At 35.8% G+C, this 24,992-nt stretch overlaps 2 protein-coding genes across 7 annotated transcripts; one reads left to right on the top strand and one right to left on the bottom strand.

The window, feature by feature from the left end:
- Positions 1-3: 3 nt before the first annotated feature.
- LOC117610098 (G-protein coupled receptor dmsr-1) lies at positions 4-15,336 on the top strand. Its single transcript, XM_034337065.2, has 5 exons — positions 4-143; positions 3,581-5,506; positions 13,218-13,326; positions 13,519-13,703; positions 14,014-15,336. Exons 2-5 carry the CDS (start codon positions 4,917-4,919, stop codon positions 14,420-14,422), a joined length of 1,293 nt encoding a protein of 430 aa, XP_034192956.1. The 5' UTR covers positions 4-143; positions 3,581-4,916; the 3' UTR covers positions 14,423-15,336.
- On the bottom strand, positions 6,567-24,963 carry BBS4 (Bardet-Biedl syndrome 4). Of its 6 annotated transcripts, none has more exons than XM_076691303.1 (24): positions 24,873-24,963; positions 24,686-24,784; positions 24,401-24,596; positions 23,886-24,028; positions 23,710-23,822; positions 23,351-23,445; positions 23,104-23,266; positions 22,424-22,577; positions 21,866-21,988; positions 20,161-20,332; positions 19,510-19,703; positions 17,807-19,448; positions 16,869-17,627; positions 15,853-15,957; positions 15,660-15,781; positions 15,432-15,571; positions 14,035-14,357; positions 13,860-13,960; positions 13,567-13,736; positions 13,183-13,489; positions 9,585-12,330; positions 8,594-9,384; positions 8,133-8,253; positions 6,567-7,428 (listed from the first exon to the last, which is right to left on the bottom strand). In XM_076691303.1, exons 3-12 carry the CDS (start codon positions 24,483-24,485, stop codon positions 19,353-19,355), a joined length of 1,338 nt encoding a protein of 445 aa, XP_076547418.1. In that variant the 5' UTR covers positions 24,486-24,596; positions 24,686-24,784; positions 24,873-24,963; the 3' UTR covers positions 6,567-7,428; positions 8,133-8,253; positions 8,594-9,384; positions 9,585-12,330; positions 13,183-13,489; positions 13,567-13,736; positions 13,860-13,960; positions 14,035-14,357; positions 15,432-15,571; positions 15,660-15,781; positions 15,853-15,957; positions 16,869-17,627; positions 17,807-19,352. The 6 variants fall into 6 exon arrangements, with proteins under 6 accessions (XP_076547418.1, XP_076547417.1, XP_076547415.1 ...); XM_076691302.1 differs by having other exon boundaries at positions 24,401-24,593; XM_076691300.1 differs by having other exon boundaries at positions 24,401-24,579.
- Between the last annotated feature and the right edge of the window lie 29 nt (positions 24,964-24,992).

The following is a 24,992-nucleotide window of genomic DNA, read 5'->3' as shown; positions in this document are numbered from 1 at the left end:
TCTGCGACGATTTTGCAGAGATCTCCTTTGATTTATCGTGGCGGTGAGAGAAGAAGAAACTCCTTCTTGGAGGAAGAAAGGGACTTTCAACGAGCTTAATCACCTTTGTTCCTCGTTAATGAAGATCTAGAAGAACCGATACAGTAAGCGAAGTTCAATTAACACTTCTTGTTTGCACTGAAATTTGGTTTTTGATTTGTAACTTTGATGATTAAAGTGCAAGTTTTGAAATTCTTTTTGTCTCATTTGGAACAGAGGGGAACAATGAAGTTATTGGTCCAAAAATAAACTCTTTATGGCCCCAGGCTTCAGTTAAACGAGAAGCAAAATAAACTGTTCCATCGATATCCATTATCGTCATTCTCGAATATGTCCCTTTGCATTGGGGTGGGAACGTCGTTTCCACACGGTCCATAGAATTCTCCTGTGTATGTTTATGATTTCCGTTATCTCGCAACCAATTTAACGGCTTCATGGCAGGAAATGCAAATATTTTCATGAAAATCATCTTACAACATTTATTCTGGAATCTTTGCTATCTGCTGAAATCTTCAGAGTTAATATTTGAGATGTGCAAAGGTGTTGGTTTGATATTCGTATCGTGTATAAAAAATTAATCTGTGAACACTTGGTACATCCTTATTTCATCCTCCTGTTTATAATGAAATGTCAGGTCAGATTTTTTTCAACGCTTTCTGCTTGTCTAGTTCCTCGCAAAATAAAAGTAACATTCAATTCTGTATAATTTTTTCATAAATAATAAAAAGAAAATTTGCCCAAAATAATAGTAGAAAAGTGATTTCAATTTCTACAAACAATGATCGATTTTAAAATAAAATGAAGCAAGTCTGTATAGTTCGTTATCATGAGGGGTAATTAACGATAATGCATATTTACTTTTTTCCACGTTCAAATAATTCCATTAAATTTCCAATATAATTTATTTATTATCCTCGTTACTGACCAGAATTAATTTTACACTATTTATTCAGAAATTCATAAGTTCATTTATAATTAAATGTACGTTCAGTTAAAAACGCGTTTGTTACGATGTAATTTCTCTACCGAGGTAGTTAATTAGCTTTCTCGGAGATCTTTATCCTTTAAAAGCTACGCATGTTCTTTTCTTTCTTATATTTGATAGAACACAATTATGATAAGTACATCTTCAGATCCAATCTATCATTCCATCTAACAAGATTGTGAATCGAAATTTTATAGAACTTATTGTTTTACGATCGACAGTATATGAATAGTTTATAAAGCGAGTCCAAGTGGGATTGTTGCACTAAACCCATTGTCACAGGGCACGATGAAATTATGGACGAAGTTGAACCATGTCGACAGTGTGATATTACAGTGTTCGATATAAGCCAAACGTGCGAGAGCTTTGACAACCAATCAACTAGCATGTACTCCAAGTATGTGTATTCTAAACATTGACAAGTTGGACGTGAACTTTAAATAAACCTATGGCTAACCATGGTGTAACAAGAAAATACTCGAAGCATGGCATTTTGTGTGCCTGAGTTAGAAACTGATAGTAAATTAGGTGGTTTAACATCGATTGACTTGATAAATAAGATTTCAATCTGGGAACCTTGCTGTTTTAGTGAAAAGTTTCTAACAAATATAAGCGAAGAAACTAAATTAAAACTTTTAATGCAGTTGAAATCTTCCTTCATCTGGTTATGCTATAATTATTTTCATCTGCTAATTAATGCGAAAGTTGTTAAGTTCATACGTTGACCCAAATCCTCCAACTCCCGTTTTTCCTTTAAATATTAAAAGACATCTCGCTGTTATGAGAAATATAATGTGATGATTTAAAAGCAGCTTCAGAAATGGATAAATTTCGACCGTAAAATATAGACTGGAGAGAATTTAAATTTAGTAACTTCATTTGTTGAAACACGGAGCATTTGAATTCCTATTTTTCCTGAAAAATTTTACCAATTTTAGTTATAAGATTTTCTACCATCGCCGATATGAAACAGCGTGGTAAAAAATTAAAAAACTTTCAAAGGAAGCCTGCTTCTGTTTTCATTTTGTTTGAATACGTGTTCGTGAGCTATGGATGTTTGCCCTTTGAGCTATTTCCCGTACAGTTAAGAAATTGCCAAGTGCTATCGTTATCAAAGAATTTCTACAACTCTGAACACTTTAACCATAATCTTGAGAAGATTTTTTCCTAACAGAAGTATTCCAAGTTTCATTAGCATATAAATACCAGAACGTTTACGAGGACGATGCTAAAATAACTCATTCGTTTATTCTTCTTCTATTCTTTTCCTGGTTGCAGTAGAATAACGATGTCTTCAAAATCACAGTGCAAGAAAGAAAAAGAAATTATATAGGAGTTCAAGACAAATATAAATACGACCAGCTTCGGCCTCATCTCAGACCTTTTATCATACAACACGATCGGAAAATTGGAGGAATAATAAAATGTGACTCACCCGGTCGTAGAATACCATCCAAGCATCCACAATTCAGCTTGACAACTCGATGAAGATGTCTGTGTCATTTTCCATCAAAACTGAAGCACTCCACTCGTTAAAAATTCTTCACTTTTACTCCTGCAAACATAAAATAAAATGAAAGAACAATACAGGCACTGACTCTACACGTGCAAAGAACATAGTTTTTCAGTTCTATTTTCAACGTTATTTTTTTATATTCGTTCCGTTTTTTGAGATATAAAGGAAAAAAGATTGAAACTGTCATTTTGAAACCTTCCTTTGTAACAATATTAAACATTTGAAAAAATCCTTTTAAACAGCGATGTTAATTAAACAGATTACTTTTTAAACTTTAGAACTAGCTTTTTATATCCTTCAACTTTACGCCTCTTGCTGCCTCTGTTCACTTTCTTATTTCACTTCATAAATTCAATTAACGAAACAGTGAAATTTACTTCAAAGGACAAAATTAAAATTTCAATCAAATAATTTAAACTGTTTCAAGCAAGATTTAACATATATTACCATTTGCAACTTGATAATATTCTAAGATTTTCGTTCACGGTAATGATCACGTATGATGTCACGATATTAAAATTAATATTTCAAAGATACATGTTATATTCGCGGGTGAAACTCGAGCTTATATTGCTTTCGTTCTCAACGTGGAAATTTATTGCATCTTCTCGAATGTTTCATCTGCAACGAACGCATATTTGTAATAATATTTAGGAAAGTTAGAACCTTGTTTATTGCGACTATGATAAAATAACAGGAGCGTGAAGAACATTGTTAACCAATACATATTACCGTTTACACTCTGTTGCTCTCGTTCCTTGTTGCGACCTTCCGTTTTGCTCCTCCGCGAAATTATTTAGTTCATAAATGTGTCGTTGAAATTGCCAGCTTCCTATATGAACAATACTTTTCTTGGTACAGATTTCTGTTGAACTTTACGACATTTACGAAATATTGAAAATTGAATAGTTACTTTGAAACTGTGTAATTAATATCAATTACATGATTGGAAAGAAGGATAGCAACCATAGACAATTAAAAAAAATAAATAAATTATCATATTTAACAACCAGCTGATAGAATGAAACAATCTTTTCCAGGTTCACAAATCCAGGATCACTCGAGAGGATATCCCCAAGGAATCCCGACAAATAATCTCTGTATCGAATCGGATATCCTAACATTGTCCAAGGGTTGAATCGAGCAAGGGCCGCATCCTGTTCGATACAAAATCGATTCCCAAGAAACACGAAACATCGTTCCACGTGGAAGGTTCAATCCATCAGGAGACGCAACTAATGCTTCGATCGTGTCCCATGGGATTATCCTTCGCGGAGGATCAGCCATCGAAAATTTCCGCCGGTATCATGGGTAAAAGAAATCGGTATCCCACCGTACTACAGTCTTGAAAGAGGATTTCTGGCGAGATTTTACAATCTGAAAAGTGATAAAAGAAAAATAATAATATTAATTTACAGTAACAATGTAATGGCACTAAAATGAATCTCAGAAAACTAATTCCTGAATCTAGAAATACTTCCTAAGTGTTCCTAGACACAGAAAGGGATCGATGCTGCGGAACAGCAAGTCTAGAAGTATCAACGTCGAGGAGAAGCGTCTTAGGGGGAGAAAAAGGATCGTTAGGCGAGTCACGAAACCGGGTGGAATGATTTTGAAGGGGTCTAATGAAAGTCAGGGTAATATAAGTGGCCGCGATGAATGTAGATTGCCGGATTAACCCCCAGGAAAGAGGATACGGGACAAACGATCTGGAAACGTTCTACTTGGAGTATCTCTGAAGATATTTAAAAAAAAAAAAAAAAAGAAAGGAAAAATATGTTTCTCAGAAGTTTTTTAAGTAGAAGAAAGTTTGTGAATCGTGGTAGATAACGAAAGGGTATAATAAAGTAGTAAGTCGAGAGAGACGCAGTGATCTTCAAGGACGTCGTCCAGCAATACTTCAGACAGGTCTTCAACGGCTTGCGCAGCCTAATGTATCCCCTGCGCGTCGTAAGTTGGACTCGTTTCCTTGGAACGTAAACTTTCCACGGCTTTGCTGGAAAATACGATCCATCGTTGGCCAGAGTAATTTGCAGCGACAGAGGAAGAGAAAAAAAAATACCAGAATTTCCACACCTCGCCGGGACACCGCCTACGGGAACAAATAAAGGCTTGTTTCGAGCGAGAACACCTAAAGGAAATTTTGAATTCAACAATATTGAACGGAGACTTACTATGCTGTCCTGACGAGGTGTAATTTTTCCATTAAAATTTAAAGATCTATGTGACGATCATTGCGGGCAGATACTCCTGGGGATAGTAGAATGTTCCGTGTTCCAGGTGAAGTAACAAGAGTGCCGAAGGAACTATAAACAGATATAAAAGAAGCTTGGAACAAACCCTTGAAGAAACAATGCAGTCATCTCTCAGAATGCAATGCCCCGCCACGTACTCGACGAGGACACTTGGCACCGCATGAACTTGAACGCAACTCTGTTGCAATTGAAACAATTGTTGCATCGTGTTTCAGCCATGAATCAATTCGACAATTTCACAGACATCTTCCGTAGTCTGAACATCACCGACGAGGACATCGACTACGTGAACAAGTTCGCTCTAGACAATCTAACGATGCCGAGGAACAACGAGCAAATTGATTGTTACTGCAATAATAAAGTTCGTGATTTGGCGATTGAATATAGAAACTATCACGGTTACGTGGCATTGGTGGTGTGTCTATTTGGAACTCTTGCCAACATGATGAACATTATCGTGTTAACCAGAAAAGATATGGTGGCCACACCGATAAATCGTATTCTCACCGGTCTGGCAACAGCTGACATGCTGGTCATGTTGGAATACATACCGTTCGCTATTTACGTGTACATCGTGCTGCCAAAGAGACAGACGTTTCCTTACGGATGGGCGGTGTTCGTTCTATTTCACATGCATTTCACGCAGCTACTGCATACCATCAGCATCGCCATCACGCTCACATTGGCCGTTTGGAGATACATCGCCATTAGGTGAGTCCAATTCTCTGTTTAGGATATTGTCTCTTTATGGATTGCTTCACTGACTGCAACAGCGATGAAATTTAGTTAAGCGTGAATGAACTTTCTGTAGAACACATAAACAGAGCTTTCTGTACCCTTGGTAAAAAAAGGAATAGATTTTCTAAACAATCATTTTTCTTAGCAGAACTAGGTTCTATTCCATAGGCAGTACAGATGCGAGAAATTTTCAAAGAACTTTTTATCGTTTCAGAGTGGCATTGATAAAAAGTTGCTCGAAGAAAATTGCTTTTAAAATGACGGAGAATCTAATATCTGCTAAACCCACAGATATCGGGAGCGAGCTTATAGTATCGTTGAGAGGAACGATAAAAATGATAAAAGTTTACGAGTCACCTACCGCGAAAATTCTTGAACCTTTCATAGTTACTCAAACATGAGTATTCAAACTGTACAACTGAAAATATCAGTTTTCCATACGCTAAACTTTCTCCCATAATTTTTTCGCTTTTATTATCTCCATACGAATAAAAACACAGATCGTGAGGTTTATGGTCAATCAAGCGATCCGCATAAAAGTTATTGCATCGAATAAATGGTTATAAACTCACAATTTTAAAGAAATTTACAACTGGTGTTTTCTACGAATTCCTAAATCGATTTTATTAAACTTCAAGTGCCAAAAGTCGATTTTACCTGGTTCAAGATCGTCTCCGTAAACAATCAAAAGCTCAAGATCCTTCTTATCCAGTTTCACTAGTCCAGCTATATTCGATGTCGCCCTTACAGAAGCCTTACGGTTTCAAAGCCGTCTTTCTCGAGTTCAAGAACTTTTCAAGCTGTCGATGCCAGCTTCTAAGGCTTCCGGTCGTGTGTACTAAACGTTTCAAGTTCATAATCTTCATCCTTGTCGTTTTTCAATTAATCTTTCCCTTATCAACCCCCAGTTGGAAATGTATCCACGATAGGGTAACCTTTTTTCTGTAAAATATAATAAAATAATATAACTTTAGATCATGCACGTTGTTTTTTTATTCCTATTTTATTATTTTAATAAGATTTTTGAGACTACCTCGTGGTATGGAGTGAAAATTCTAAGTATCCTTTGTACATCCCTTGAGTCGAGTTGATTTGAAGTCACAGGTTTGCTTACCACTAATTAGTCTATTGCTAATGAGTCTATTAGCAAGTGCAAGATGAAACGCCGGCAGCTTCACAAGAACCACCCCATTCCCGCGGTGGTAGTCAAGGTGTTAATCGATACTTTTCAATGGTTTTATTACATCCTCCACGGACTAATTTTCATGACATTCTAGCTTTTGCGAATCTCGCATTTAATACCATCTTTTTCCTTTTCCTTCTATCTGCACGGATGTTAGCTAACGAGGTTGTAATTAAGAACCAAGAGCTAATTTGGTCACGTGTCTCGGTTCTTTGTGTCAAAGAAAAAATTGCACCTCTGACTTCTTGCATGCAGACAGTCAGTTTTAATTAGTCGAGGTCGAAATTGAGGCCGAATAATCGATGCCGTGGCAGAAAATCTTACCGTGATTGAATGAAAATTTTCATTCATAAATTTTCAACAATATGCGTTGTTAAAAGATATATCGAATCGTTTCCAATCGTTTGTCCGCTGATTCCAGCCATCTAACAAAAGTTTTTAACAGCGAAATCTTGTTTGTTACCGCTGGCAATAAACGAATCGACTCGTTTCCTTTATCGTTCTTCCTGGAAATAGAGAATATATTCCGTTTCCATGGTGAAACGGTGCAGTTACAATAAACTGAAACGTGTTCTACACTTTTTATCTAAGCAAAGATCACTCTTATTGCTAACAGTTATTGTTAGATCGGAATGGGTAGACTCGTTTGCTTCGTATCGAAACGCTGCAGTTACTGCTTCCTTTGTAATCGTATCCTCTAACAATCGAATATCTGTAAAACGGAAAAAGGTACACCAGCGATCAAAAGCATGAAATCACGGTGTGAAGGATTTTCATTCTTTTTCAAACGGGTTTGAAACAAAGCCCTGTATCGAATCCATGATGTAATTAATTTTTCAAGTTTAATATTACGTAAAATTAATACGTAAAATAATATTAATTTATTTTAAAATTGAGGAGATGGAGATCCTGCAATGAACGCAAATATAATTCAGAAAATTTTAATAAACATCCTCAATCTAACTTTGGGTACGAGTAAACAAACTCGCAGAATCTCGATGCTATCCGACCTGTAATTTCGAATATTCACGCACTCCTGCAATTTATGCTCAGTTGTGTTAACAAAACAATCGGCTCACAATATATTTCCAAAGCTACACTTCAAAATTAAAATATCCTGTGTACTTATACTTTTGGCCCCCATTGTACATATATTCATTTCAAAAGGAATTTGAAATAAATGCACGTGCTTTTTTTCCTGGAATACCATTGAAAGTTGATTTTCAATTACATTATTTGTTTGCGATACTTGTTTTGCTTCACGTATTTTTCGATCCTTCAATCAACGGATTCATTGCCGAATTTGATCAATTTAACTTTTCGATGTGTTGTTGCGAGCAAGAGTTACAACTTTGAAATTGAACTTTCAATAGAAATCAGATATCTGGCGAATCATTGGCTACTGTACGACGATACCTTGAAATTTATAGCCTGGATCACCGAAGTTTCCTTAATTAATCGGATCCTATTAGTGGCCCCAAATGATCGATGCATTCCAGGCATCTTGCACCTCGCTAAACTTTGTTCCGTCACCTAACTTTCAAACGATAATAATCAATCATGCGTGAGAATCATATTGGGTCCTATTAGAAATTAATTCAAAATCAATATTTTTTCATTTCAATTTTTCACGGTTGGCCATTCTACCATTCATTCATTTTAAATAAATTGAAACTGTTTATATCTCCCAGATTTGGTCATTCTATAATATTCATCTCTGGTGGATATATTTGAGCTAATATTTACACGCACGTTACTCGTTAATTTCATTCACAAATGTTTGCTGTATTTTGGGTATTTCGTATGTATCTTTTTCATACCAGAGAAATTAACTGGGAAATTTAATGGTATAGAAAATAGCAATTCGTTAAATTTACCTGGGTAAAACGCTGCCATTTAAATGATCTATTTTTCGTTTCACAAGCAGGAGTCCTTCGGATTACATTCTCCATGAAAGCTTTCAATTGTCTGCATCTGGCGCTTGAATTTCTTCACGATTATTAGTCGAATGTTGTATTGTTCGCGACTTATCGACTTATCATAAATTGAAATTCTAAATTCGCTGAATTATTCAGTTTTTGAAATTATTCCTTAAGAACTATGCGCCCTATAATAATAAATTTCCAAGTAATGCGAAATCGAAGTGATACTAATCGGATTTTAATATTCCAGGAAGCATTCTTTGATAAGACAAAGCACATTGAAAACTGCATTAGAGATTTCGCATTGAAATTTACACGTCGAATCCAGTGCTACTGAAGAGTGTTCGTAATTAAATGGATATGCATCATTACAGCGGGTATTATCCCAAATTGATGGAATTGTGGTCATATTTGTACGGCAGCGATAATTAACAAATTTTGCAATGAATAATCTGGATAACGCGCTGATTTAATCAATACGCAGAAACAAAATGTAAAAATTCAACAGCCCAATATTTGTCCTACTGCGATTTTCTTTCCTGAGAAATTTCATTCCCACGAAAACCTCTGGTCCATTAATGTCCCTCTCTGATCCAGTTCTGTTTGTTCACCTCGTAAAGTTGCCCGTTTCTGGTCCCTCGATGGAACGAAATGCAAACTCGCGATCTGTTTTAAGTGCATCCATGCAGAAAATTGAAAAGTTTTCGAAGAATTTTGTCCAATCGTCTCTGATTTGCTTCCTGAAACTTTCAATATTTCATCGCATCAAATTTAATAAATAGTAATTTCTATATTGCATCTTTTGATATCATTTTCAAGAAGAATCGCGTCACGTCGTTATAAAAAGAATTCATAGAAGTATGAAGAAACTTCTGAATTATAAACAAATTGCTCGGAATATGTAAGGCATGCAAAGTATGCGAAACAAGATAATACTTTAAATCACCTGGAGAAAAACATCTGCAGACTAGTCATCGCCGTTACATCTTCGACAATAGCTTCTTGAATTTAAGAGGCATTTGCTCGCGAAAACTTTGAGCAAAATAAACGCTTCACCAAACGGAATCTCCTGTCGATCTTATCTCTGAAAAATAACAAACAAATTGGCATACCTCCTTATTTATGTGTTTTATATATAACTTGGGGAAAGCAATCTTATTCTATATTGAAAGTAAAGAAATATTTTTAAAACAACTTTCGTATAAAGTACAAATTTTTTATACTAGATCAAAAACCCATTATCGGTTTGGAATTAAAAATTGAATATTCGCTGATGTACAATGCTAAATTGCAAATTAGTTGAAGCATTGCTTGTTCTAACAATCTGCCCTTTTGTATAATGAATATTAATACAATGCATATGCAGCTGTTCTCATCGAACTTTGAACTTTAAATTGATGTAGAATAACTGCAATTTTCTGATACTTTTATGTTATGAAATTGTATCGAATGTAATTACATACTTTTAGTCACTAATGTACCCTGTAATATTACCTAACATTAAATATTACGCGAAGCTAAATAAGGTAGCTAATTAACGTCACTGTTGGAACCTCCTACGAGAACATTATTTGCTAGAGTGACATCAGAATACGCTTCAGAGGACTACCGTAACTCGATAACGAAATGATATTTTCCTACTTGGAGGGAGAATTGAGAATTACATAGATGGTACAAATTTACATGCTGTTTCAACAGACTTATCCGAGTATTCACAAATAATCAAGGATGAAAGGAAATTATAGCGAAAGGACGATTAATTAATCTCCTGGGATAAAAGTGTAATTGCGTTTAACAACGAGAGATTAACGTGGAAAACGGAATAGTACATGTTGCAAGGGTGAAACCATATCAAATACTGAGTCGATTACGAGATACGAGATTACATGGTGCTTTTAATGTGAGACAAACCGATGCTTAGCCTAGAAATGGACTATAACATAAATCCAACAATCTCTTGCACGTGATTTTAGTAAACCATAGGTGTATAATTTTGCTATTGTAAAATCAAATTGAAAATGTTAGCAATTGCCATTCAGAAATGATACAGAAGACTTCCATGTACAAAATTTTTTAATAACGCTTTAATAATGCTTAACGAGCAATTGTATATATTGAATCGATAACGATAATAAAGAATCTATTAATACCCATTCCATCGATCTAAGAACGAACAATGGTACTTGAAGAAACGTCTCGTTTAATATCGCTTAAATTTTTGTCCCTGTACTTTGACAAAGTTAGTAGAGCAAACCGTTTCAAGGGAAAAGAGGATTTAGTGTTAAATCCAGTTTAAAAGATGTGCACAAACTCCAATCCTTCTGTCTATAGTATATCCTAACATCTAATACATCTGTAGCCTACTTTCAAAACTGGGCTAACACCTGATAAGTTGAATCATAAATTTCAAGTGGATTATCATTTCTATGTTTTAGATAGCGTGGTGTCTGACGAAGCGTGGGAACTTAGTAAAAGTGATAGAAACGTAATTAAAATCTCATTAGCTATCAACTTTAAGTTCCTAAGTTTATGATCTATTAATTTGCAAACTAACAGATTATTATTTGAAAATTTTATGTTATACCGCGACAACGATTCGTACGATAAGTACGTGAATTGTCGAGAATAAATTCATAAAAATAAGAAGGATCATTATCTCTGATATAAGAATACTTTTCTTTAACGAGTTACATCCGTGACTTCACTAGCGACCAGACTATTTGCTCGAACAAATAATAAGGCATCTGCATAACGTCTGATGGCACGGCTTTGACGCTCCATTTCCCTCTTTTCTCTTGGAACAAACGCGGAATTGTTCAAAAGGCGGGCGTTTACGAATTGCAAATTAAATCAGCGAAAAATATCTCTCAACTCTCCTATTTTTATAAAACAATTGCAGTCCAATACTAGTCTAGGAACACGATGAAGCATGTAACATTATACATAGCCGTTGAAGAGGTATGACGTTCGATTTTTGAAAGCAAAAAATTTCATTTAACGCGTAGTTTCAATTTACGATACTCTTTTCTCGCGTGTCAACATTCCACTCTGTGGGGTGTTTTTTACGATCTCATATTCTGTAGTTGTTTGAAACGTCCGCTTGTTCGATGCATACAGTTGGAGAACTATTAAATGACCGATTAAACGTTCATAAATTCTTCAAATATTATATTATTGTATCTTTTTGACATCATTTCATTGTAACGGAATGTCCAATCTGAAATACATTATTCATTCGTTAGTCGGCCAATTTGTATTAATAATATTAATGAAGCATTTATATAGCTATTCATAAATTTCAATTTTCATACAGTATAAATTTCATACTTTAAATTAATATAATAGAAATGTTTTATTATGCTACTTTTATGTCAGGAAATCGTGTTAAACTTTACAGGTCTCAAAATTGCTCATTTGATATGCAAAAACGTAATAATGGTTAATACAGAAAAGTGAATCAGGTGGAAGATAGAATAAAGGTGGAATTTTTAGGGGAATATTCCCTGTGGATGATGATTTCACAAAATGTATACTCATCTCGTTTAAAAGTTCTCCCTTTCCTTTGGCAGTGAGTTAATACCGCTAGTCTCCCATGGCTTACAAAGAATTACAGGGGAGCCAAGTAACAAAGATATCCACAAAAATTTCCATAACCGTTCCCTCGTGACACTTCTAAATTAGTGAATAAAAAGCTGAAAAAGAAAGATAGCGTATTTTTTTTTTGTCTGATGAGAATAATATACCACGATGAATAAACTTTTCCGTGTCGTTATAAACGCAATTGTTTTAAATAAAGATAAATTGCCGGAGGGTTTTATTGGGAAAGTATCAAAAAGATTGCGTTTAAATCAACGAGCATGTCTAATGGGAATTAAAGCTGTTAATTCATAATTGTAAATAAGAAAAATTAATTAACAGGTCGTTGGGGGAAAGACGCGTTTTTCCCTTTAATCGCATCAATACTTTTCAATTGCGAGTTAATTGAACCAAATTAATGTTCCTGGGAAGATGAATACCCGTTTTCCTATTAAGGATTAATGAGTTTAATAAGAAACTGCTTATAAAGCAGTCTATTAACGACTTTGAGAGAAATACAGTTGCTTTGGTCTTTCATTATACGTAAATGTCGCTAGAAAAATACGAAAATTGAAATTTAATCCTATCATCCGTCGCTCAACCAATTTACCTATGTAGAACAGCAGGGTACGTATGTCCCCTCCATTCGATGAGTATTTCTGTATAGTCGTGCATACAAACGAAATGAATACAACGAATAGGAAATGAAAAATCGCGAAATGAAAAAACATGCACAGAGAGTTTGCCACCTTTGAAAGGATTCGTTTATTGTGAAATTTTTTTGAAAAATTTCGAACAAATCTGAAAAAAAGAAAATATTTAATTTCATCGTCAGTATGCAATCAGGATTTAAAATCATTATCAGGATCGAAAATTTTCATTAGCCAGCTATAAATAATAATTATTACTGTACCAGAGAAACAATATAATAAATCAGAGGTAGAAAGAAACATTACAGCGCCAATTACCTTGTATCAAACGCATTGTTCTTTTGTTGTCACAGGTTTCCACAATACAATTCGTGGTGCACCGCTGCTCGTTGCAGAATAGCTCTTTGGAGCAGTTTCCTAGCACCGTTCGTCGCTTGTGCACCGAGCTATCTCGTATTTGGAGTAAGTAAATTCATCGTTCAGTACGTTCACTGATAATTAGGATCATCCAGTGATCAATATCTGCTCTGGATACATTTGTGTCATCGTAGAAATCTATGTACAGTTTGAACTGTTCTACTTATTAGACCTCGCACTATTATTTAACTGTTAGATTTATAAGAACCTAAAATAGATAAAATTTTTTATTGTTAGATTAAAAAACAGACGATGAAGGAGAACGGCACCCTGGAGATTGCTTACACCGTGGACGCTGATTACTCAGATCACAAGGACTTCTTTTACCAGCTAAATTTCTGGGTATTAGGGGTTGTCGTGAAGCTCCTACCCTGCGTCATTCTCACCGTTATCAGTTGCTGGCTGATTAAAGCTCTTTACAAGTAATATATTGCACTCTGCAATATTCTTCACTCCTATAAAGTAAACGATAACAGATCAAAGATCATTTGTATAAATGATCTTATCTCAAAGCAAAATATTGAAAGAAAATCTTGAAGAGTTTCAAATCAATACAAAAATACCTCTAGTAAGCAAACCTTGAAAAGTTTCAATCAATACAAAAGTACTCCTATGTTCCACTGATTCCACTCAAAATCCATTATCGTCTTTGTCAACGATTTAAACCTTTCTTACACTCCTGAAAAGAATAAATAAAAACAATTTATATAGAATTGAATGATCTTGTTTCAGAGCAAAAGGTAGGAAACAAGCCTTGAAGAGTTACAATCAGTACAAAAGTACTGTCCCTATGGGCAATGGGCTAATCCCAAAACGACCAAGCAAGTCTGATAAAAGAGCAGACAGAACGACGAAAATGTTGGTGGCTGTGCTGCTACTATTCCTGGTCACGGAGATTCCTCAGGGTGTTCTTGGCCTTTTATCTGGTGTACTGGGCGACTGTTTCTTCCGCAATTGTTACCACAATTTTGGGGAGGTGATGGACATCCTGGCTTTATTGAATGGGGCAATCAACTTCATCCTTTACTGTTCCATGTCCAGACAATTCCGTACCACCTTTGGACAGCTGTTCAAACCTAGAATCATGAAGAAATGGCAACCTATGACCCAGCAGACCGATGTTCAAAGCACCTACGTATGATGCAGGCTGAAAGGTCTACAGACCACTCGCCTTTAAATGCTGAAGAATAAAATAATTAACATTGTTTATACTATTTGATATTTGTGAAGGAAAGACTTTTTAATTCATTGGTTTTTTTTTTTGTTTTTTTCTTTTAAGATAACATGGACGAAGTAGGTTTGACAAAATTTTAATAACAAAGTATTCTTATTAATCACTTTACGTTACCAATTACAATTCTGTATAAAAATTAAATCAAGGAATTAACATAAAATAAGTGAAAAAAGAGGAGAATAAGGAACTGTTGCCAATGGCAGAGCAAGAGTATTTGCTGGTTCATTGGGAGCAAATACCGGAAGCTGGAGCTTTGGGCTCGACAGGCTTAGATAGAATCGAGTAAAGTTTGTCCAACAATTTTCGAGCTGTTACTGCGAATGGCAGTTCCGTTCGGACGAGCAAGGGCTATAATTTCACGTTCAATTTAATCGACACTGGAATTGATTAAATCAAAATTAGCCCGTTGGAAAATAAATTTCATCCATCAACCATTATTTGCTCTATCTCTAACTGTAATTCACTTTTCATCCAATTATTTGACCAATTATTGCCAATTTTTAATACGTAAAAACCATTCGTGGCGCACAAATTTACTCGCAACACAAACTTTCAACGTCCTCATCGAACTTTGTGTCTGAAAACACGAAACGTAGTAATAGTACGATCACTTGAAATTGTAATGTAGCTACTATCGTATCGCAAACGAAATTTGTAAATACATAAGTGATAGAATAATGATATATCAACGATAATAATTTGTTCTTATATTTATTTTATACGCAAAATAGATGGATTTTTGGCTAATGAGCCCAGCCGAATATCCACTGAATTATGTACGTGGTAACAATAAATTATTTATAGAGACTACGAATAAACGATTATGTACCAAACATTGTATATTTACTTTCATTCCCTTTAAATTTTTATCGAACATCTAAGTCGAGAATAAAGCAACAAAAATAATAGTTATTACCCAATTGATTTTATATTCTTCGGATTCATTCAACCACCTTGCCTCCTCTTCAAACACTCTCCGTCCACACTTTTGCTTCCGTTTTTCATCGTCTCGTTCCTTCTTCACAAAGAATTATGCGTTCTTTGAACGCGTTACCCCTACAGGCCAATATATCAAAGTATGAAACAATAAAAAGAACGTAAACACGTCCTAGAGGTATCAATTAATAAGAAAAGTATTAAATACCTTGTCCCATCGTTTCCAAGTATACGTTTCCAAGTATAAATAAGTAAAAAGATACCATGGAATTCCAAGAATCAGCTCTCGAGGATAGAGAAGTTATTTTGATCCTGATACTGGGAGAAAGTCTGCAAAATGTGAAAAATTTATTTATAAAGTTCACAGAAAAACTAGTGTTATTGGTTTCTATATAACATACCTGGAAGGGCTAATTATTGATCTAAACGATCATAAGTTATGTTTCTAAAGGGCTTATAGAGTTCAAGATCATCGAAACGTATGGAATTATCCTTCAGGTAATTAGCTGAAAATAATTGGTACATTGAATCGATTTTGTGGCCGTGATATTGGTTATCAAGCCACACGAAATGACGGACGTAATCAAAATCATCATATACGTATGTGGAGGAGACCACGTTACATTCGTACACGTGGTTCTACAATTATGTAAATCATCAATCTGCTCGATCTTTCAATCTCTCTATGAATATTCAGAATGCGATGTTTTATAAAAACTGAGACGTTCAAAGATCACCCTCTACGTATCATGGTAATTTTGCTCTCGTTCGAGCGTATATTGGAAATCAATTTCTTCCGACGAAATTGCTTCTCTTTCATGGATCAATTCACCAACAGCTGTCCTCTTGCTACCTCTTGGAATTTTGATCGAATAGCCTTCTCTAAATTTCAGTACCTACTATTTTAATTTTGATTATTTAATATTTTTTTAACTTAAATTGACTAAGCGAGAGTTTGGAAGTAAATAACATCGCTTTAGTTTTCTATACGAATGATGATTAAACAAATGTTTACCTAATGAATATCTAATTACCATTGCTGAAGCACGTAGCATCGCTCTAGTTTCGATATTCTTCTATTCAACGGATAATTAAACCCAAACTGATTTAATGAATACCTAATTATAGATTTCAAAGCACACAGTGTCGCTTTGTTTTTCGATATCCTTACCCGAATGCTAATTAAACGAGTAATTATCTAATCAATATATAATTGTCATTATCGACACACGTAGTACATTTTTATTTCTACGATACGAATGTTGACTCAATGAATATCTAACTATAAGTCAATATGTAAACTTGACTCAATACTTTTTCCAATATTTCAAAAGAACGTTTCTCCTCTTTGAAGTGAGTTCAAAGATACATAAAATGAAATTCTCGGGAAGAGTTCAAGATTAAATCTCACACGTACCACGATTTACATCCAGAATTTCCTTTCCTCTTTCCATCCAAGTTTTATCAATAACGCAGTGTATTCCATTTTTAATGTGCTTCATGTAACACCTGGCAACAACTAATTTCTTTCAGCCTTCGGGTCATCTTGTTTACACCCTTCTCGGCGGATAGCAATATCCATCTTTAATTTCAAACTTCTGAAGCTTCAAGGAAATCAAGAAGAAATTGCGTCCCATTAGGAGGAGAGCTTCATTCTCCCTGTCGTTGATTAACTTCGTTCAATCTTCGTGTCAACCGGTTACAGGTCTTCTCCTGATAATATTCGTTTTCACTATCTCAAAAAAAAAAAATAGAAAAAAACGCGCTCATCGTATAATGGATTCGATTACAATTAGGAGGAACGTAATGGAATCTCAATGATAATACTTAGTTTCAATATAGTATCCTCTAGATAGTCAAAGCTATCAGTTATCAAAAGTCTTTTTGATAATAAAAATTTTCCGTTAAACTCGGTTGTATTTATAATCATTTCAGGATATATGAGCAGTTTTACCAGCTCCAATGTGCATATACGCTTCGTCTCCTCTTTTATTCACGATTCCCGAAGGATTTCCATCTGGCTGTACGTTCGCATCGCGCCGGCTGATTATACCGGAATGGTATTCGACCCGACCGCGTACGTACCAGGTGAAAGGTACTTCACATTATTCCGCTGAATTCGTCGACGAGTCGGATATGATCGTCAGTTTGCGTGACTGCTCTATTCGCACCTTTCCTGGAACAGTGAAAAGGATTTCTTACAACGGAGAGGAATTAATTACCATTCATTGTCAAGCTCGAATTTTCTGCATCATTGAATTTTCTTAAAGCCAAGAAGTTTCAGATTTATATAATTAACATCGTTACGATTTCTATAGAAATCAGCAGTTGGTATTCTTACACCGGTTTAATTACCGTGTCTAATGAACCGCTATTTTATCAGAAAGCTGGAAATCTCTGTTATTTACAAAGAGAAAATCTATCGGTGTTCTAGTGAACAGTGTTTCTAGCAACGATACGTCGTTTCTCGTAGATTCTTCTAATTGAGTTCTCTTGTCGACAGCAAGACTGACAGCTCGCGAGAGCATTTTACTCGTCCTTCGTTCGCGTTCCATCGTGATGGTACGCTCCCTTCGAGAGCCTTTAAATTAATTATCTTCCAGTGAGACGAATTGGATGTACCACGCCTTCCTTTCCACGTGGATCGAGCAAAACTTCCCTGACCTGTTCGTCGCGTCGATTTTCTTGATCAACCCCCGGTGCTTGGTGGCTTAATGAACGTGTATAACGAAGCTGCTTCCAACTCGTGTAATTGATCGCGTGGGATGGAGGATGAAGACGAAAAGGCCAATGACATAATGGCGGAGACGAGTGCCAGGCAGTGAAGCTATAAAATTGACAAATGTTAATTGTTTTTTCACACAAAGTATCCAATTACTGTTACATTGGAAATAAAAGAGTTTTGTTTATTAATTTTGTAGCTGTTTTTAACGCGATAGAAATTTCGATGATATCGAATTTTACCACGACCTAGCTAACACGCGTTACGCTACTTTCGCCCTCGACATAGATTTCGATGTCAATTTCCGAATACCGATACCGCTTTTACGGTGACTACAACTGATGAGATTTTCTAGCATCAAACGACACGCGGTCGATTTCCACGCGGTTAGATAGACGTGTAGACACCAGGGAAATTTATTGTAAAACACCCTGGAACGACGAGCGAAGTATTCCGTAGTGTCAAAATGATGGATCTACGAGGTGACTTCGATTAAATGTAAAAAAATGTAATTCATATTCGTTGAAAACAAAGCCGTAATTAAACACTCCATATAAGGATAATTAAGTAGCTTGTAATCACGAATTACTGAAAGAAGTTATCCAAACTTCTAATTACGACTCTTGCTTCCTTGGTTAAACGTGATACATCTCATGCGCGGCACGCACAAGCAATTTACCACGACACGCTTTAATTACTTCTGTCATACGCTCATTTCGCAATTACTCCTAGAAGTGTTATGAACAGGGAGTTAGAATGATGAGCTTAAGATGACGCGAGCCAATAATCCCTTAAACGACGAATCGACATAAGCAACATCGCTTCGCAGCTACGTGCTGGTTTCGTAACATCTCTGTAGCGATCCTTGGTTAATCCTTGACACTTTTGAAACATCTTCCAACGGGAATAGAGCGGTTAATGTGCGGCGGTCATCTGGAAAAACTTCAGTGAGAAAACTAGGTCTCCTTGACACGTGAAGCCTTGGTCTAGCAAGGATGAAGGATGAAGTATCAACACTTGACGGTGTAAGGAGCCATAATAAATTTAAATAAAAAATTAATGAAACCTACACGAGCATCCACACAATTTCTTCCCTAAATACTTTAATTTTAAAACGTTACACTTGTGCGAAACAGTTCTCAGCAGGATTTTTTTATTCCACTAAGTAATTGTCCCAGTTCAAACTTCATCTGCATTCAGCACTCTTGTATTCTCAATGCTAGACGCGCTTTCTTGCTGAATCTTTGCTGACAATTTCTTCGCGGTCTGCGTTATCTATAATAATAAAAGGAAATGGAAAGATACAGCCAAACAATAGAATCCTTCCGAAGCTTACCTGCTCCTCTACGTCAATTACAACCGTGATATCGTTTAACGCGGTTAAAAATTCAGCCGCGGCGTTGTTTTTACCCTGTTCTTCCAACACTATCGCGTAATTAATTAATATCAGAGGATCCTGCGGCGAGATCGCGTGAGCTCTCTGCAATATCTTTTCAGCACCCTCCAGGTCATCCAAACGTTTCAGGGCAACTGCAACAAATGTGTGGAAGATTTTGTTAGTTCATTCTAACAAACGGCTCCCATAAAATTAGAATTTCTTATCCGACAATGACACATTGAGTCGTATTATCTGTTCGCTATCTTATAAGATCAATGAGAATCGGATTTTGCTTTTGGAATCTCTAAGAGGGTATATGGAAATTTAAAGGAAGGTATGTGAGAAGAGACTTTAATCTCATAAAGAACAGAACTGATATTTATGTGCAAATAAGTTCCTTGCCTTTGATATATGTTTATTACGTGAATTCTTATTCATTTTGCCATAATAAAATGCTCCACCCTCGGCTAAAAGGGAGAGACCCTCGCGAATTTATTCGATTAAAGTGTGTATACTTTAACCGGCCTGCTTGTTAAAATTCATATTTCTTTTACAAACTGTGAATTCTCTCCAAAAAAAGAAAAAAAAAAAAAATGTAACAGAGCTTACGGCCGAGCAGAAGGTACGGCATAGGATTTTTTGGCTCCGCATTGACCGCAGCACACAAATATATTGCAGCTGAGGCAGGCTGTCCGGTGGTGAGAAAAACCATGCCCAAATTGTAGGCAGGCGGGAAAGCCATCGGATTGAGGTAGTGGGCTCTCTTCAAGCAGCTAATTGCCTGGAAATAATTAGAGCGTTAAACCGATTTGTTTGGCAATTATGTACCACCCTACGATCAATGAACGGTTCGTGCAAATTAGCTGAAACAATTATTACATGCACCAAAATACATATGACAACCGTCCACATTGATGAAAAGAGAATAAACTGTGTATTAAATCTTTGGACGGTTCAATTCTAAAAAGGGATAAGTTAAACTCTTTATACAAAAGACGTGACCAGGCATGCTTCTTATTTCTTATTCCGTTGTCCATCCTTCCGCTTTTTATCAGCGACTAGATAAACTAAAGCTCGGCTTTAAACTTAATCTGTTTAACTTCGAAGCTTAGACTTACTAAGAACAATGTCTAAACAGCATAATAGCGAAGTGGATTAAGAAACTTTCGTTTCGCGTCAACCGAATTCATGAATTTTACAGAGAAGAAACGATTTCCTATCGTTCCTGAGACCTCTTCTGGCGGTAAGTAATAATATTTAATAACGTTCCCGACTTAATCTCATTTATCGGTCCACTTTGGTCCAATAAAAAAAGAAAAGAAAGAGCGCGCTCTTATTTTTTTGCTAAAGCGTCGAAATAATTGGAAGAAAAAAGATATTGTCCGTGATAAATATCGTTTCTGCTTCAACAGAGAGAAAGCGGTTACTTGTATACTTTCCGCAAAGTATTTTACGGAAATCCTCTTTCTTCGACGTCCTAAGCAAACTCTGTCGTACGCGATCGACTGTTATTGATCCCCGGCTTAGCCTTTGGCACTCCAAATACGCCACCCTTTCGCAGAGGTATATCTTGATTCACGCAAAAAAAAAGTAGTCTCCTAACGCCCTAATTTATGATCAGTATAAAATTCATATAGTACATGTGTCATCTTAAAACTTTAAAAAGCATTCGGGTACTTGGCCTTGTTAGAAAAATTGAAATACATACTAAAGGATTGACTTTAACGAACAGATAAAATGTCTTGCATTCACGTGATGGTCTACGTTCCCCGTTAGGAAATACTCTGGCACATAATTCGCATTCACCGATTTTCTCCCGCTTCGACTGCTCTGCCGCATTACACGCTTCTGGCTTGTCCCTTAATTGAGTTCCCATGGGGGACTCAAGTATATTCCAGCCGTCGCTGTGAGACTCTTGTACGCGCGCGTACCATCCCCTTTAATGAGCTTTAAATTAATTATCGTCGTTACAGCCGGCAGCGTGCACGAATTCACTTTGTTGTGTTCATGCTGATTCACGATTTGCTCCGCCTTCCGGGAAAAGAATTACATTGCACTGGTACACCTTCTAGATTCTATGGACTGTTGTCTACAAAATTGCAAAGATTTTTAGATGGGATGGCCAAATGGTGCGTTGGCATGATCGGAAAACATTAATTCAACTCGAGGACGTAATACCGTGTTTGTTTGACCAGATGTTCCAGCTTCATCGAAAAGCAGAGAGATTCCACAACGTGCATGCCATGGAATTGGCAGCAAACGTAAACCACCGAGCCACGCATGCAATTATGTTTTACCAAAGATACATACTCACGGCAACGAATTTTTGCTTCCCATAGAAACACATTCCAACGTTGTTCCATAAACCGTACGATTCTGAGATCGATTGGGCTGCCAGCTTGTACTTGGACAGTGCCACGTCGTACTCCTGATGATTCTGAAGAGTTAAAGGAAACGTTTTAGCAGGGACAAACTAAGAAAATTCCAAAGGTTTCATGGTATGCCATGTTTCTAATTAAATTCTCGAACAATGTTACAGAAATGCTTTCCATATTTTATACTGAAACGACAACATTTCCTGCCAGTCTCTTACTCTATCTCAAATACCATTTTGTTTGCTTTTATTTGCAAGAAATTAGAGGAATAATTTCTAGTGAAATTTACTGTTACAAAGAGCATCAATCTTTGTGAACAAATAGAATCGCTTTTCTGTGTGCCAAGCCAATAAAATACGAATATTGTTTGTAACTTATGCATTTCCTCAAGCTGTATCATACAAAGGAAAAGAAAGCTCAGGATAAATCCGTTATACGGAAATAATTTTTCTTTCTATTGAATACACGAGTGAACATACACGCAAACATACACTCACCTGAATTACATAAGCTATCGGTAGGATCGCTTTGGTGCAATTTGGTGAGTGAGCAAGGACTGTTCCGAATTGCTGGAACGCTTGTTGAATGTCACCGATTTTAAGGTAGAAAAGACCCAGTTCGGTTGCGGCTTCGATGCTTTCAGGATTCTCGCTGAAAGCACAGTAGAAATGAGACGAATTGGTGAACGAAACCACCGGGAACAACGTTTCCAGAGCTTTCGCAATTATCTATGAGCAGTGTTTCCCTCGAGCAAGGCACTTCTCTCCCTTAATCACTAGATAATTTAATTATTAGAATTGGGTCGCTTAAATACCAAATTAAACCTTCTAAGCTTTAAATGTAACTTACATTTAAATTACATTATACTGAAAAGTGTAAAAAATACAGGTAAAAAAGGGTAGAGGGGCATTGTGGTAATCAGTGCCGTCTCAAATTGTCTTCTCGCGTAGCTTCTGTTTACTCGGCATCTTTTTTAATCCGAGATCTACAGTTTAGTTTGCAACAAAAGGTAGAACATAATACACCGAGGCGTATCGTAAACAAGATCATTCGAGCCGATCATCTCACGACGACGGTGGAATTCAATCTACACGTGCAAGACGTTTGCGAGGTCAAACGAGCGGTAATTGAAAACTATATTAATACGTGAAACAACAGACGAGAATGTTTTGTATACCTAAGCGCTGCTATGTAAGCATTCTGTGCTTCTGTACCGCGATCCTCGAGAAGGCAAACTTTTGCGAGAGCGATATATGGTAATTCGTTCTTCGTCAGTTCGATCGATTTTTTCAAATACCTCTTTGCATCCTGAAGTTGATTTAACTTCATGTGGCACTCGCCTATAAAAAGAGAATAATTGATGAAATAAATTTAAAGTAAAACGTCTGTATCCACCCCTACATTAATCAAATTTTATGACTTACCTAGATTCAGATAAATTTCCCAGTCTGGTTCATTTGATATCTTCTCAGCTTCCAGGTACGCGTCGATTGCACGCTTGTGACTGCCCATTATCAAACTGTTGAATAACATTGAATTAGCGAGAACAACGCAATGTCGAGTTTTTATTACAGTGAGGAAACAGGAAGTGAACCTTCATGAATCTAATTACAGCCGAGTTACATCAGTTTATTAAGAAATTTGTGACGAATTATCGTTTGTAATTAATTCATAATCTAATTAGTTATAAACTTATATATATATATATATAGTTTACAGAAAAGTCTATATTAGAACCAATTCTTCAATGAAGAAGGCGAAATTAAATTTTCATATTACTTACAGAGACTTAGCTATCTGTTTAACATTATTAATGTTCGTTGAGTTTACGCTGTAGGCGGCCTGAAAATGATTTAGCGAGTCTTGAATTTTCCCTTCTCGTCTTAATATTAAACCCTGCAAGAGACAAGCTACAATATTGTATTTAAAATGATTAATAAAGTATAGAATATTATTTACTTTCAAGTAATTAGCATATTCGTTGTGTCCATCTGATTTCGTCAATTCTTGGTCGATTAGAATTTTGCAGGTTTTGTATTCGTGTCGTGTGTAATGCCGATGTAGTAACCAATTATTACTTTCCACTGCTGGTATTTCCGGTGCTAATTCAACAATAATCACCCAATATTCGTTGCAAATTAATGAATTTCAATTGTTAGAAAGAAACTGAACTCCGCGGAAGTCCGTTACAGTTTCAAGGCTATTCATAAAGTTTGAATTTAAACGGTCAATTTCCTGTCGGTAAGCAGTATTAATGACCTTCAGTCGATAAATATGAGATTTATCATAATAAAAAAAAACATTTTCAAAATATATAATACTTTCTGTCATAAATAAAAATACACGCAAATAGATAGATAACACATTATTGCCGCTCACTCGACATTGCGATTCAATTTTCGAAACGAAATATCTGATCACGGATATCTATATACTAAATGAAATTATAAAAATTGTGAAAAGAAAAAGAACACCTTTTTTTCCTTTGTCATTTCTCAAACGCTGCGAAGCGATTCCTTGTTGCTGAATACGACCATTACTTAAAATATTGTTAGCCATTGTCAAAACAGAGAAATTACGTCGCACAAGTAGTTTTCAGCAACAGTCTTCCATAGTCCGCCTGTATGTTGTTGCTATTATTTGTCATGACAACCTATGTTTTAAGTCCTCCTCACATTAAATCAATTCTTGAGATATTTCACATGTATTATAACTATAAACATATTATTTATAATGTATTAAAAAATAAAAATACATACTTTCAAATACAATGATTACTTCAATGAAATATAACGGAAGAAAACTTTGATGACATGCTTCTTCATTATGTCCTTAGTAGTCCCTGTTGGAAATGAGTACTTTATGGAAAAAAATGAATAAAAATTTATAAATTACAAAGAAATAATGCTATAATTTAACGTAAATGTGTAAAAAATTGAAAAGTACCCTGTAAAAGGTAAGCATTGTAGCGCCATCAGGGTGATAACAATAACTACAGAACGTCATCAGCGCATCAACATGGTTACGAGTAGTTTTTCTGACGCGATAACAAGGCGAAAATTTTGA

Source organism: Osmia lignaria, chromosome 12, assembly GCF_051020975.1.
Source record: "Osmia lignaria lignaria isolate PbOS001 chromosome 12, iyOsmLign1, whole genome shotgun sequence".
Lineage (NCBI taxonomy): Eukaryota > Metazoa > Arthropoda > Insecta > Hymenoptera > Megachilidae > Osmia > Osmia lignaria.
The sequence above is the reverse complement of the archived record's forward strand: the minus strand, read 5'-3'. Positions and strand labels throughout refer to the sequence as shown.

Bases quoted from the DNA above. Each gene is read 5' to 3' on its own strand.
- LOC117610098 (XM_034337065.2), top strand. From the start codon at position 4,917: ATGCCCCGCCACGTACTCGACGAGGACACTTGGCACCGCATGAACTTG. The intron at 5,507-13,217 runs GTGAGTCCAATT...TTGTTGTCACAG, and splicing joins TGGAGATACATCGCCATTAG to GTTTCCACAATACAATTCGT. The intron at 13,327-13,518 runs GTAAGTAAATTC...TTTTATTGTTAG, and splicing joins CGAGCTATCTCGTATTTGGA to ATTAAAAAACAGACGATGAA.
- BBS4 (XM_076691303.1), bottom strand. From the start codon at position 24,485: ATGGCTAACAATATTTTAAGTAATGGTCGTATTCAGCAACAAGGAATC. The intron at 23,267-23,350 runs GTAAGTCATAAA...CTCTTTTTATAG, and splicing joins GGAAATTTATCTGAATCTAG to GCGAGTGCCACATGAAGTTA. The intron at 19,449-19,509 runs GTAAGCTTCGGA...TTATTATTATAG, and splicing joins TAATTGACGTAGAGGAGCAG to ATAACGCAGACCGCGAAGAA.